Source organism: Cyanistes caeruleus, chromosome 17, assembly GCF_971803275.1.
Source record: "Cyanistes caeruleus chromosome 17, bCyaCae1.hap1.1, whole genome shotgun sequence".
Classification (NCBI taxonomy): domain Eukaryota; kingdom Metazoa; phylum Chordata; class Aves; order Passeriformes; family Paridae; genus Cyanistes; species Cyanistes caeruleus.
In genome coordinates this window covers 12,308,204-12,323,581 of record NC_141717.1, presented here as the reverse complement: position 1 = coordinate 12,323,581, position 15,378 = coordinate 12,308,204, and the positions used below count along the sequence as shown (strand labels likewise).

General features: G+C 42.0%; 1 protein-coding gene across 1 annotated transcript; it reads right to left on the bottom strand.

Annotated features, from left to right (window-relative positions):
* Positions 1 to 230: 230 nt before the first annotated feature.
* On the bottom strand, positions 231 to 15,371 carry EIF3B (eukaryotic translation initiation factor 3 subunit B). Its single transcript, XM_023937144.2, has 19 exons — positions 14,749 to 15,371; positions 11,475 to 11,667; positions 10,364 to 10,483; positions 10,215 to 10,272; positions 9,441 to 9,569; positions 8,256 to 8,413; positions 7,514 to 7,645; positions 7,356 to 7,422; positions 7,208 to 7,254; positions 6,280 to 6,490; positions 5,634 to 5,706; positions 5,048 to 5,170; positions 4,794 to 4,872; positions 3,822 to 3,960; positions 3,500 to 3,625; positions 2,945 to 3,022; positions 2,406 to 2,514; positions 1,909 to 2,026; positions 231 to 799 (listed from the first exon to the last, which is right to left on the bottom strand). Exons 1-18 carry the CDS (start codon positions 15,212 to 15,214, stop codon positions 1,923 to 1,925), a joined length of 2,412 nt encoding a protein of 803 aa, XP_023792912.2. The 5' UTR covers positions 15,215 to 15,371; the 3' UTR covers positions 231 to 799; positions 1,909 to 1,922.
* Positions 15,372 to 15,378: the final 7 nt, after the last annotated feature.

Here is a 15,378-nt window from a genome sequence, read left to right as displayed (position 1 = left end):
ACTCCACCACCATGAACAGGTCAACGTGACAGATCAATGAGCTGTGCCATACTGTAAAAAACCAAGCAACCACAACACAAAGCCAGAGAGGCCATGAGGAGCTGAGATTTGAAAAAAAACAAACCCAAAGGAACCATTAGCCAATACAGCAAACACTCTTACGACTGGGTGGTGTTTGACTTTGATCATTCAGGGAAAGATTCCCTACAAATAACACGTAGCCAGCCTGGTTTTAGTATAGGTCTGCTTTTATTTCCATATTCAGCTCTTTGAGGGAGACATCCTTTCACAATCTGAAAGGAGGAGGGTATAGCCCGCTGTAGTGCTGCTTCAGCACACTAAAACACATCATACGAAAAATGGTTCTGGTGACCTTTCCCCAACCCAAATGAACACCTGTCCATGCCCTGGGGACACAGAGAGAGTCCTGGAACCCAAACATTGTGTGTGTGAGACAGGGGTGCACTGGTGAATCTCACCTCACTGGCAAGAGGCAAAAACTGCCAGCTGGCAAGGACTGCACGGGAGTCAGGGAGTAAATACTGGTAGTAGTGGATTTAAAAAGAAAAAAAATAATAATCAAACCCTAGAAAAAAAATAATATAAATTTAAAAGCAGCGCCTTTCCAGTATCTCACTGCAGCAGGCAGCAAGACTTAAAGGCACTACAATGTGTCAGAATGGAGAAAATCTGGTGCATCCACCCTTCCAGAGTGCAAGAATATGGATTAAGAATTCCAAAGTTGATATAGGCTTTTGGAAAACAAACAAACTTCTTTTCAGCACAAGATCTGGTGGAGCTGCAGAAAAACAAAAAAAGAGAGGTGCGTTAGTTACTGTGCTTTTATACAAACAGCTCAACCTCAGAAGCTGAGCTGGTGAAAGGCTACACCAGCTTGTGTTTCACCTCTTCCTAAACTCATGTGGTTTAAATCCATACACTAAGCAGCTTCTCTCCCTCTTCCTTCCATAAAAAGATCTCCCATGTATGGAATATATAAGCCAGACCCAAATATAGTCAAAGGTATCAAGGCTATTATTTCTCTACAGCTCCAAGAGGCACATGTTGCACCTGAGCTCTTTAGATATCTGGAGGCTGAAGAACTGCAGGGTGACTTACAGCTGCATATTTCCAGTCTCCCCTTCCTCTTCCTTAAGTGAGGTCCTAAACATGACAGAGCAGGAAACCACTGCAAGTTTTAAATCCTGTCAGTGTCTGTGAAAGTATTTTTCCTCCTCAGTACAATGTCAAGCTCACAAAAGGACATTTCCTACAACAGGGGCTGGAAGAAGCCTCCATTCCCAACAAAAAATATATGAATTCACAAGAAGGAGCTGGGAAAAACACTGAATTAAATACACGATTTCCCAACAAGCCATGCCAGTCAGTACACAAAAATCTGCTACCATGTGAATTCTATCTAACTTTTCTAGAAAACAGTAACTGAGTTCATACAGATATTTAAACATCATCTCAAAATTTTATCAGCCCACAGACAAATGCTGTATAATCTTTATTACAGTATTTAAATTCTATCCAGTCTTGGACTAATATGCAAATTTTCCAAAAGGCAAAATTCCTATCTCATACCAACTACAATTCCTCCTCCTGACTGAACTTACAGGTCTGCCACACTGTGTTCATAGGCTGACCCTAATGCATTTGTGGGTTTGATTTCTCTGGCAAGACAGCATGTACAGAGTATTCTGCTCAGTACAACTCACAAATCGTACTGTCTGCAATTGCTTTTTAAAAAACCTTGTCTTTCCTAGCCACAGAAAAAACATAAACCAACTCAGAGAACAAGAGATTCACCAGTGCAACAGACAGACCTAAGTTCCTAAAGCAAATTAGCAACTCTATAGCAATAGCTGACAGAGAGTTTCTCTAAGAGTTATGTTATCTTACCACAGTTTTATTAATTACTCTGGTTCTGCAAGGGTAATAATTTCTTCATTGATAAAAAATTCCACAGTCTCCTCCTCCCAGTCATCGACATTGCTGTCCAGCTCATCTGTGTCTACCCCTGCAATGGAGAAAACATCAACACTGAACACAGCAAACAAGGCAAACAAGGCAGCAATGGAATGATGCTCTTGGCAGAAACAGCCCTCAGACCAGCAGTGAAACGAGGTAAAGAGGTATTTGGTACTTTAAATCATATCAAGTATATATGAAATTCATTCAATGATATCCAAGGCATTACTGTCTCCTACTACAATTTGATCCCAAGGTCAAGCCAATGCCTTTTCCCCTCCTTAAATCCTGCCATGATTCAGGATAAAAAGCACAAAAACCCTCCAAGAGAGCAGGGGGCTGGTTTTAGCAGGAAGCAGGGTGAGAAGAGAAGGGGATGAGGCCCCAAGGAGGTGTTGCTGCATGCTTTGCCCAGCGCTGGTTCTCACCCCCGCGCAGCTCCAGGCGCTCGTTGCGCTGCTCCATGTACAGCTCTTGTGCCATCTTGCGGTACTTCCTGAACTCCTCCATCATCGTGCGCCGCCGCTCCACCAGCTCCTGCAGGGGCAGGAAAGGGCTCTTAAACCTCCCCCCTAAACCAAACCCTCACCCCAGCCATTCCTGTGCCACTCAAACTTTGTTGTCAAAAACATCTTCTACTGACTTAGAGGAAAAAAGATTCTCTTTTCTAACCAGAATGATGTTTTGGTGAGATGTCCTTTTTAATAACTGAATGAGCTCTTCTTAATTTAAACACTGGCTAATGCAGCAACACACTAAGAACTCCAAAATTTTACCACCTTTGCTTAACCAGTTCCTCTCCAGACTCTTTACAGTAGCACCTCTCTGAACCACCCACTGGACTAATTCTAACTGTCTGGATCAAATGAACACTTGTGATACAGGAAATATAGCTTTCATATCATCAGTACAAACTAGGGATAGGCTACAAGAGTTTAATCAATAATATATTTCGTAAGTGTCTTGCCTTTGAAGCTTTGGACTGGCTCAGGCGATCCTTCTGCTCAAATATCTTGGAGTATTTCTTCAGGTCCTTCTTAATTTGCTGTGAAACAGGAAATTTTATTTCAACTAGAGTATCAGACTAGCAATTACAACCACCATCTTCTCTAAGAACTCTGTGGCAGGCCTGAGCAAGCTCTGGCCTTCTGAAAAGCACCTCTCTTCTAGGCAAGCTCCCTTCACTACAACTTTGTGCCTCCTGGCTTATAGATCATGTAAGTGCTTCTGTACACATACAACTAGCAAAGTCTGAAGTACAAAATTCAATTTACCCTTCTTTATACCCTTTCATTGTACCCTAACTGTAACAACAGCTGGTAACCACTTCTATTTTGAGCTTATAATACAGTTACTATCTGCAGACATTCCCAGAAGTGAGGTCCCACACAGCAATGTGTTTATTCACACATTCAGGGCAGAAGGCAGCTGTGTAACAACCTCATCCTCAAGAAGAGGGAGTACACCAAGCATGCTTTATACACCAAATCCATGTCAACACAAAGTCCCTGGAATACTCTACCTTTATCTGATCCTCACTGAGCAGGGTAGCTGGTCGTGGTCTCCAGAGCAGCTGACAGAACCTGTCTTTGTTGTTTTTCTGAAGCAGACGGCCTTGGAAGGTCCATAACCAATAGGCATTGTCCACCTGGAAGAGCAGTGCAGCAGCTCAGCCAAAATAAGCTTTAACTTAACACAGGAACACTCAGAAATTAATGTTTAAAACTGTGCTGCAGGTTAAGTCATTTGACAAGTGACAGGTGTTAATTTTCTCTTCCTAATCAATAGCCCTTACCAATGCCACTGGAAGAGCAAGCAGGGGTAGGGAAGAGGTGCATCAGTACCTTGTGGCTCCACCAAGACACAGAGGTGACAATGTATCTGCCCGTGGGGTCCCACTCCACATCCGAGGCTGTGTAGTGCTCTGCGATGTTCATCATGGTGCAGTCAGACGTGTCAACAAATGCTAAGGCACCATTCATGCTGCACAGGCAAAACAAGACATTGCTTTACACACCAGCACAGCCCGGGCTTTTAAAAACACTTCACAAACTGCATCTCTACAGCTCTTCATTACAAACAAGTTCTCACAGCAGCCAAGAGACAGGTTCGTACCAGTCTCTGTGGCTGGAAAGGAATGCGGTGGATGAAAACAAAACACCAATTAAGAATGACACTTCTGTTTCTATGTTCAGGGACCCTAAAGATCACAAATAAAATGTCACAGTAAAAATATGCTCTAGGCAAGCTATACCCAAAGTTTAACAGCTATATTCTTAGACATAGTAGTGAAGAAGAGATTAAAGATTTCTAAGATGAACAGCAGTGCTTGTTTAAAAGCACATAAGAGCAAATTATTACTTGACCAGTTAACAACAGTATTTTCCACTTGCTCTAAAGTGAAACTTTCTTGATAATTCTTTCACAAAGCAGCACTGTCATTAACAGGTATTGCCCATGAAAGGGCACAAGGTGATGATAACTAATGCATCACAAGAGCCACAAGCATGTCCAAACTGGATTGGCTCAGAGTCATTTAACTGAAGTTATTTAACATGAACAGCTGGAAAGTGTTTCTAAATATCCACTTTTCTGTTGAAAAATGCATTCTTCATTTGATGTGGCAAAAACAGGAACTGAAAGCTGCAAAGGACTAAGATACATCATGAAGTTGTATCTCTGCCTTTGCACAGCTCTATCAGAATTACAGCAATAATCATTGACAGGGACACCAAACACTTCTTGGCAAGATACTGTAGTTCTTTTCCTGTTTTAAAATCAATATGGAGGTGTTCAGCAACCTGTGAAACACTCACCTTCTGAGGCCAGCCAACACTACAAACTGCCCCTGGGGACTCCAGAATATCGTGTTTGCCTGCTGTTTGTCAAATGTTTCTGAAAAGAAACAAGGCAAATTCAGAAAAAGATCTCAATCCAGTGCTATCAATCACAAGCATCAACCCCACTAACTTCTAACAAAACATAACAATCAGCTGCAATTTTGAGTTTACTGCATCTATTACCACACAAAATCTTTAGTATCTATACTTCTCACTTGTTTTTCACTTACTTATGAGTTCTATTTTCCCATTGTTTTTAACATGGTAAAAGGAAACTGAAATTCGTGGTGTTTCTCCATGCAACACAGCAAACTTGCTTCCATTTGGTTCCCAAGCAAAGGCTATGATGCTTTCTGTAACGAGAGGAGCAAAACTCTGTTAAAGGACAATACAAATCTCTGATTTCAAGTAGTTACCAAAGAAAACCAAGATACTGAAGAGAAGGAACCCATCAGTTAACACTTGCTTTTAAAACACAGGTTGATAAGGCAATTGCAGGAAGTTAGGGGAAGTGTTTCTAACTACAGCTCTAAGTCTTCCACCATCTACAAAATACATTGATATTATCAGCCCTATTATTTTTATTAATAACATATTTTCATTTCTGTCATTTTTCAAGTCAGTCACAAGCATGAACAGCAACAGATGTTTTGATTTCTCACTTTTACATGAGACATTCTGCAACATTAAAATCCAGCTGTTTTCCATAGGGTTAAATTCCTAACTATGTCATGTGTTGACAAGAATTTCTAAGAAAGACACAAGCATCTCTACAGAAAAGTTCAAGCTCCAAAGTAAGGAAATACTTGGCATCACCTTTCATTTCCACCACATCCACCGGCACCTGTTTCTCTCTCATGCGGAATATTTCAAAGTTGGTCACTACTCCCTGTAAAGACCAAAATTAAAGCTCATTACCCAGCACAAAAACAGCAGAGTAAATAATTTTATCCCTAGGCATAGAAGGACAACTCCACAATTAGCCTGTTAGGACACAGGATGAGAGTGAGTCAAAGTTTATCCCTTAAATGACAGCAGATAAATACAATATGCCTCCTTACAAAAAACATTCCAAAACTGTTCTGAGAAAAAAATTAACTTCAGAATTGTAGAACAGTATTTTTCTTTTTCAGACTGTTATAAAATTTAATTAAGACAGATGAACATGTGGCACGTTATGCAGCTTGACCTAAATGATGTTTAACAGCTGCTTAATTGTGAGCAGGAAAAGGGGTGAGGCATTGACATCTCAGAGACCAAGAGGCCACTAAAGTCAAAGCAAATCCTGGACGCAAACCTTACAGACATTTTGCTTTCCACATCGTTCAAATTCAAACGGAAAAAATTAAAAATATCTTTGACATGATATAATTTACACTGCCTTTATTTAAAGACAGTACTGTAAGAAAAGGAAGCATGAGGCAAAACCAAATTTTCCCCCCCAAAATCAGAATCCATGTACCTGTGTGCCTTTGGGAGTCCTGTCTACCTTCACACACAGGTAGTCCCCGTTCTTCTGCCAGTGCAGTTTACAATCTACTACATTGAACAAATTCCGCACGCGAATTTCTTGTCTAGAAGGCAGCTGCATCAAAGTCACTCTTGCTGGGATGTCTTTGTCCTCAGGCACCCAGAAAGCAATTATGTTACCACCTGGAGACCATGAGAAGTCTCTACAGGAACAAAGTTAAAAATATGGCATTTTAATTTTCAGTTAAAGATACTCCAAGCAGAAATCACTTTCCTCATAGTATCTGAATGTTGCAGACAAAGATCAACTCTCAGTAACAAAGGTGCAGATACATAACTGAGGGCCATTTAATAATGATACCAAAACAGATTTTTAAGCAGCTATTTAAATTTTCTGTATCACCAGTATTGTCTCATTAGTACATCTCACCAAAAAGCAAGGGTTACACAGAGTAACTGCCAAAGATCTAAGAACAAATGAGCCAAAAAATCCCCTATTAAATTACCGTGGAGACCATCCTCTTGCACCTGGGTACACTTAATTTTCTTGCTGCTTTACAGAAATGTACTTAAACTCTCACAGGTGTCACCGTGCCTTGTGCAGACACAGCACACTGCTCTAAACCAGCACATCCACCTTCTCAGGGAGATATTCCCTAACAATCTGCATTCCAGTCTGGTTTTGTAGACAAGGAACGGAACTCCCAAGCTATACCCTGGATTAAGCAGTACCACAAAGAGGATTTCAAAGCACAGAATCTACCACCTGTGTGTGTCAAGTGGAGAGTTTTCCACTTCTTTTTAAGACACTTTGTCTAATTTGACCACCTCAACATGTTTTTTTTGCTCTTTGCTCCAGGCAACAGTCTAAAAGATTCCAGCCAAAGAGCACAGTTGTGATTACAAGGGAAGAGACTCACCTTATCCCATTGATTTTCAAGCTCTTTTTGTCCAACAAACCCATAGACTAGAAGATGAGAAAAGGATGAATTTTCAAGTTAGTAAGATTCTTATATTTATACACACACTTTCTACTCTCATTATCATGCAAAAAAGGGAAGAACTTACAGGTGTTTCATAGATGCTGAGGGTATCTGAAGTCATTCGAGCAAAGAATTTACCATCATGACTCCATCTAAGCAAGAAAAAAAAGTATCAAATTGGAACTGCCTTTTTATTACATGAAGCCTGGGACCACAACTCTCTAATTCTGTTTCTCAACCTACTTAAAAATAGGCCAGTGAGCTGAGTTTTCACAGTGAAATCCTCTCTTCTTTTGGCCAGTCAGAATATCCCAGATGATGATAGCCTGAGGGTCATCCTGTGTGTCCATCAAAGGGCTGAAGGTCACTAAATACCTACAATAGAAATAATCCAATTCATTATTGAAACTTCATCTAATATGTTGGTACCAGCAGGCTTTCATTCAAGTAGTATTTAAATATCAGGCACTTTTAAACAGCAGTTTCCCTAATGGGATTTTTCAGGGCAGGGAAAAATAAGAACAGGATTGTATAGGAGGAAAAAGTTTCCCTGGCATCCCTCTGGCTGAAAAGGTTACAGATTTATTTGCAAGTCTTTCCCTATTGATGTTACAAGGGAGGGGAACTCGCCAAATACACTGTTACCTATTATATAGTTTTGACATGAGAATAACAATGGTTTCAAACCAAACACAAATTATTGACCTTATCCATCCCAAATTACAGGGATGCTGGGCTTCTCCACTGAAAGGTAAATAATCTCTTTAATACAAAAAAGCATAAAACCCAACTGCTTTCAGATGTGTTACTTGAAAACTCAAATGAAAATGCATCTCAGTCCTGAAATTATTTTATCCTTCTCTCCAGAGCTCTTTAATGTTAAAAAAAACCTTAATAAATTAATTTCAGCACTCCAGATTTGGAGGATGCTGCTTATGCCTCATGCTTTTGGCCCCTTAGCCCAAACCAATGTCAAGCTCTGTACCTTTCACAGGGTGAGAAGTCAATAAGCTGCACTCCTTGGTGACTAAACCTTTGAATCTGCTTGAACTTCTCTCCACCCCACAGAGCGATGCCCCTCTGGTGGAATGTAGCCAGGTAGGTGCCTTTGGGAGACCAACGGACATAGGTCTCTGTCCACCTCTGCATTTAGAAAAAAAGGTACACACAAAAGTTTAACTTCATGCTGTGTCCCTAAAAGGGAAAGAATTAATGTGTGCCTTGTAGAAACACATTTTGTAAATCCCTTTACTAAATGAAGATCTCAGGATCTGTTATAATTGTGGAGTTCTATTTCATGCACATAATGTACAGTACCTATTCTTCAGGTTCAAAACTGTCAGTTGAGACCTTTTCAACTTACAGATCACCAAAGATGTTTTTCAGGTACAGGGACATCCTTTGTGTAGTAACAATTAAACCCACCTAACACCCTCAATTTCCTTCTTTCAGCCTTGGTAAGAACATACTGTTCTTATTCTAGTCTAAATTTCAAATTTCTGAACACTACAGCTCTGGACCTTCAGCTAAGTTAGGGAAAACTCAGCAACACAGACCACAGCTGGAGACCATGGTGATGAGCAAATAAATATTCTCATCACTCCAGAGCCAACTTCCTTCTACCATAATGCTCAATGGTTATTAAGGAAAATGCTCCTGGGTCCTAACAGTTCCCAGCAAGTCCAGTGCCTGCAGCAGACAGGCAGACTAACTCTCCCTTTTTTATGCCATTACCAAACCAGCTATTCCTCTTTAACACCTCTGTGGTCAGCACAAAAGCAAGGAGTCATCTGAAGCAGCAAACATAAGCACATATTCAGCTCGAATGAATAGTGCTCCTCAAACTCTGACTTTGCATTCTCAGGTCTTTATGAATCACCTATAACAGAGAGATGAAGGAAACTAATGGGCATCATAGACCAGTTTAAAAAAAAAAAAAACAACAAACACCACTACAAACTCTTAAAAAGTTCACTTCACAGTTCTCTTACCTAAGCAGCTAATTCTAACTCTAAAGGATGTGTTTCACCACTCTTCACAAGGAAGAAAAAATTACTTCCTCAGTGGGAAAAAGCCTGTTTTGGTTTTTTTTTATTGAAAAGTTGCAATGTCATAAAATGAAGGATAATGGCAGTGCATCTGCAATCCCTAGCACTTCCAGGACACTCACTGCTCTGTCTTCTATTTGAACAGGTTCCTTGATGTCATTCCAAAAAATGGATGTTCGGTCCCCTGACTCAAAGATCACACTGTACTGATCCCTACAATCAGGGTCTTCCAACCAGTATCGGAGATTCCCCTGAGAAAAACAGAGCAAAAGACTATTAGTGAGTCAAAGGCTAAGTCAACAAGTTCCACAATTTAGTATCTACCTGGCAGGTAGAAGCTGGTCTTACCAGAGAGTCCAACTTTGGGCTCTTACCACTGCAAACAAGTTTTTGAAGTAAAATTAAACAATTCCAATTATTGGATGCTGGAAGCTGAGATCATACCATAAGCAGGTGGACCTTCAAGGTGTTTTGATGATGTTTAACACTTACTTTAAACAAGAAGTCATTTAGTATTTGGTTTTTAAAGAAAAAGCAAACTACTCTTTCTTCCACTAGACTATTGCCAAATCAACTGGTAACAAACACCAAACTTTGTCTCAAACAATTAAGATTATAAAAAGATACTTTTGAAAGTCTATCTAAATGACTTGTGCAAAACTATTATTCACTCTTAAATAATAAGAGTAAATTAAGCTTCACAATATTAGTAACTATTAAACAGAAGCACTGAGTTCCTCCTATCACTGCATGACAGAAACAGGAGTATGTGATCAGCACTGCTATTTACAACACCATTAACGCATCATTTCTATTTTCGTATGGACATTTCAGCAATGAAGTAATCATTTAATATTAAGCTGCATATTCTTTCCACTTTTCCAAAAATTCCTTACCAAGTCCTTAAATGGCTGTTTCTCAGGGATTTCCCACTCATCACTGATTGTCATGTACCTGCAAGAGCAATTTGGTTGGTTACACTCCATGCAGGCACTCAGGATTAGAATCCCCAAATCTACAGATAACACACAATTGCTTCACTCACTTATCAAAGTCTGTGAAGAGGTTGACTCTGAAAGTGTGCTGCTTATCCAGTTTGTATCCATCTGCATTCTTCACAGCATCCACAGCATGGGAGGGAGACATGTACTCCAGGAAGATGTACCTGCAAGGAAGGAAAACCAAAGTGCAAGGCATTGTTGAATGAAAGAAGAAACAACGGAGATGAGTTAAGAATTCAGTACAGAGCATCTGAAAGATAACTTCTTGTCTTGTCCCTACCCAATTAGGGTGAACAGCAAATTAATCTCCATTCTGGCCACAGGTTCACACACATTTTTAAGCTCTCTAGGCCCAGCCTCAATTAATCTGATATCCTTTCTGAAGTGAGCCAGACACAGCAGTGAATGCAAGCTCAACACAACCAGGACAACAGTGAGAGACAGGAACATGCAGGTTACATCCACAGCTTTTCCCAGCTGAGTGGCAGGTCATGTTGAGGAATTACTGTCACAGGCATCTCAAAGCACCACTACTGTTTTCAATCAGAGAGCTCAGCTTCCTTCTGACCACTTAATCCAACCTAGCTTGGAGCCCAGCAGACTCAAAACTAATGGTATCCTGAACGCCATCAGTGTCTCAAACAGAGGTATGAACATGGAGAGGATAATTTTCATTATGACCTTTTAAAAACAACAATCCCTCAACTCCAGAAAACTCTTTTCATGCCTTCTAAAGTAAGGATTTCTCCAGTACTCGGAATATATGCTACAGATACTGACAATCTATTTTGCAACAAACAGTCCAGACATTGCTACTAAGTTTTTAGCTCAAGAGGACCTTTAACTTCTTCCATAGCAGAAAACGAAGGAAAAACTCCTCATGTAGCACAGAAAATTGTCTCCAAACCCAGCTAAACTGTTTCCATAATTAATCCCCACCACACTCCACTATGGACCCTAAACTTCTCAGTTTCCTCAGGAACTTGTTTGCCACTGAGGCTGATGTCAGGACTGCACAGGCTGAGGTAGAAGAAGGTGTTGATAACAACTATGAGGTCACCATAAAAACTGGCTATAAAGTATTGACACTAATAATCAAAGATAAGCCAGAGCTGTGCTTCAGCCATTTTTTCATCTGGAGTTATCATGACTTACCCTTTTGTTTTTCCATCTGCTTCTGGATAAAATTCATTGATAATTTTACCAAACTTAGAAAATATTTTGTGGATGACATTCTTCAGTTTCTCCAGTCGGTCTGGTCCAACCTGGGGCACATTATCCACGACAATCACCGAGTCTATTCCATCTGCCTCCTGTGGCTGATCTTTCAGGATGTCACCAAGCAACTCTGCAAAGACAGCACAGACAGGAAACTAAGGCACAGCTCACATCATGAAGGAGGGAAGACAAAGATGAAGAACAGTGAGAGCAAGAAAATAGAGAGACTTTAATTTTCAAGAATCATTTGAGAAACTTGGTAGTGAATGAACGTTCTGTCAGAAAAACAACTGAACTGAATGCACAATTCCCCAAAAGCACAACCTAAGTGCCAGGATTATATGGTTTCATAGCAAACATTAAGCACCCAACTCTTGAAGTCTTTCTTAAAAACATACTTCACACACTGAGGTTGTCAACATTTGCACCATCAGTTTTTTTCAGGAGATGGAACTGGCTTGCAAAGTCCCCAAAACTGACAATAGCACAGACAAATGTATGATTTACTACCTGACCTCTGACCAGTCCTCTTGCTCAAATTATAACCAGATGACTTTGATAAATGTAACCTGTACATCCCTCCCAAATTACACAAATTTTAGCATAATTCAGAACTCAAAAGCATAATTCAAAATCCGCCACACTGGAAGCTCTGCGTGTCTCAGCATCACTTTAATTAAGAACTCACACTCCATCTAAACCTTTAATTAAGCACAAAACCAAAGGTCTAAGGCAAGACACTAAAAGCCATATTTAAGCTTTGTGAAGACAAGCACACATCTTTCCACACCAGATATTCTTGGAACATATTAATTCCTGAATATCTGCAGTAAGTTTAAAGATTATGTGAAGATCACTATAGAACACCTATAGCATGCACAGACTAGGAAAAATCCAAACACACATAGAAAGACTTAAAATATGAGAACAAATTAAAAAAGGTGTTGTGTATGCTGAAATTTCAAAGACATTACATTTTTGATAGTTTTGTAATTCAAGGAATTTTTCTGCCCAGATATATCACTGGAAAGATCTCCAGCCATGAAGAAATATGAGTAAGATGCTTACTTTGAATTTCAAACTAGTAAAAAATTGCTTTCTAAAACTTTAAGCTTCAACAGGTTATTACACATGAAGCTTCTCACTGATCTGGGGCAACATTAATCACAAATATTTAGCCCATTATGACCAGGATTATGGGGTATCCACAGAATGGTGCTGTTTGTAATATTTATCACTCAAAAAGATCATCTCCATGTGCATGTAGGAGCTACAAATAACAATATAAAATATATAAAATGAAAGCATGCCCCACAAGGACATTTCCATGGGAGCCTACAAGCAAAAGGAGAAAACCAAAGTAAAACACAAAAGTGTAATTCTTTAGGCTTCTTTAGTAATTTTTTTCATAGCCACTTCTCACAAAAGACTTTGTAGGCCAAGGAATGCATGTTTGGATTCCTGAGCAGGAATGCAACACCCTGTACTGAATCAAAGCTGTAACAGAATGAAGACAAATTCCCACACTGTGCCCTTAAATTCAAACTTGTGAACAAAGGAATCTTCAAAGAGCAAGGAGCTGGTTCAGCCAGCTCCTGCTGCAGCCAGAAGGGAAGCAGGGTGTGGTGGGTGCAGGGCTATCTCCAGTTGGCAGTATTTAAGGACCACTGTCATTATCTGAACTAAAGCTTCACTGGTACCTAAGTGGTTGTCCAACACTTCCCTTCTGCTTTAACTCGGATCAGCTGTTCTTCCATGCCAACACCACTGGGGGAAAAGAAAAGGAAGTAAAAGATCTGAGATGTTCCAGTCCTACAGCTGGTCCATCTCACAGGTGCTCCTGAAGATCTGTGTTATCATGAGCATTGGAAGAGCCTTGGCTTGGTCACACCGGGCTGCTTTTCTCCTTGGGAAGGCACCAGAATAATGGGAAACAAACAAGGAAGCTCAAGAGGCAATACACACAGATGGAAAGCCAGACCAGCAAGAGTGACTAAACTTAAATGCTGTAATTCAGCCACTAACACTGGATTTCATACAGCTGAGAAGTTAACCAAATTAATTAACAACAAAATAGGTGGAGACAGAAAATATGCCCAGTTTCTAAGAAGGAACTGAACATCACAATCCTAGACGTACACAAAGCGTATTAAGCAGGCACTTGACAAAAAGAATCCAACTCTAAGGCAATTTTGCCAAAGTCTCTTTGAGAAACAAATGTACAAGTTCAAAGAGCTGTTATACAGACTGCTAAACTGAGAACAGCAAACACTTCCTTAATCTAGGATATTTGGCTGCTGTTTCATTAAACTAAACAAAGGTCTGGAACACAAGAATGCGCACCTGTATCACCTGTATTCCACTGCCAGTGGAGATAACTGGCTGATTTACAGTCCTGTGCTTTAGAAACATCATTCCACTTTTGATACGTGTAACAGACCCTACAACTGGCAGAACACAGGCACATGAGACCCTAACACAGCACAAATGCTGAACAAATAATGGAGAACAAGTACTTTTGCTATTCAAAAACTAAGAAAATTTATCTGGAAAGACCCATCTGAAAAACACTATAATAATTAGAGCTCAAACTTCCATATGGCAAGCCCTTGTATAAACATTTATTGTCTGTGCAGTTACACTACAGCTTTGCCATTTTAAGGCAGTCAATATCCACTACTTTTAAAAGAGCTTGGGCTGACATTTTTAACTGCCAGAAACGATTTTCCCCTATTTTCTTGTCACAAAGTACCTACATCACATCTTCACGAGCAGTAACTCTCCTCAAACTCTATTTACCTACGGACTTCATCCTGGGTGGATGGAAAAAAAAAACAACGATGAAACATAGTTTGTAACGACCACATCAACCATTTAACCACATCTGTTTCTACTGATGAGCTTAACTAACAGAGGCAAAGGGAAGGGAGACGAGCTGATGATTCCACTCAGAGGGCAGCCCACACCTGAGGTGTAACAGCGACTTTAGAGCCATTTTAACAGTAGGTTTTAGAACAGCAGCGTTGTGCGGTGCAGAAATAACTCAGAAAGAAGCTGATGTAAGAAGCACAGCTCCGATGTGGAGCTGCCCAGCACCAGGGCGGAACGCAGCCGGGCCCGGGGGCTCGGGGCAGAGCGCTCCCCGGCCTGGCCCCGGCTCCCCACGGGCTCCCCCAGCTCCGCAGCCCCCGCGGCTCCTCCCGTCCCGCACCTTCGTCGCTGATGTCGTCCACGAAGTCCTCGGGGTCGCTGAAGGAAATCTCATCCTCGGGCTCGGCCGGGGCGGCGGGCGCGGCCTCCCCGTTCTCCTGCGCCGCGCCGGGCTCGGCCTCGGCCGGCGGCTCGGACTTGGGCTCTGCCGCGGGCTCGCTCCCGGCCTCAGAGCCGGGCTCGGGCTCGGCCTTCACGGGGCTCTCGCGGCCGGCCGGCGGCTGCGGCTCGGGCGGCTGCTCGGGCTCCTCGGCGGCGGCGGGCGGCGGCGGCTCGGGGGGCCCCGGCGGCGCCTCGGACTCGCCTCCTCCTTCCTCCTCCTCATTTTCCTTCTCGTCCTCTTCCTGCTGCTGCTGCTGTGGCGGCTCCGCGGGCGGCGGGGGCGCGTCCGTGTGCTCGGGCTCCTCGGCGGGGCCCTGCGCGCCGGGCGGCGCGGCGGCCGCGGGGCTCTCCTCGGTGTCCTGCATGGGGCGGCGGCGGTGCCGGGGGCCGGGTGCGGTGCCCGGCTGTCGGTGCGCGGGTCTCGGTGCGGTGTCCCGTACCCTGTGCTCGCCGCGGGCTCTCGGTGCCGGTGCCGGTCCCGTCCGGAGCTCGGCGGGGAAAGGCGGGGGAGGGGCGGGGCGGCTCCTAC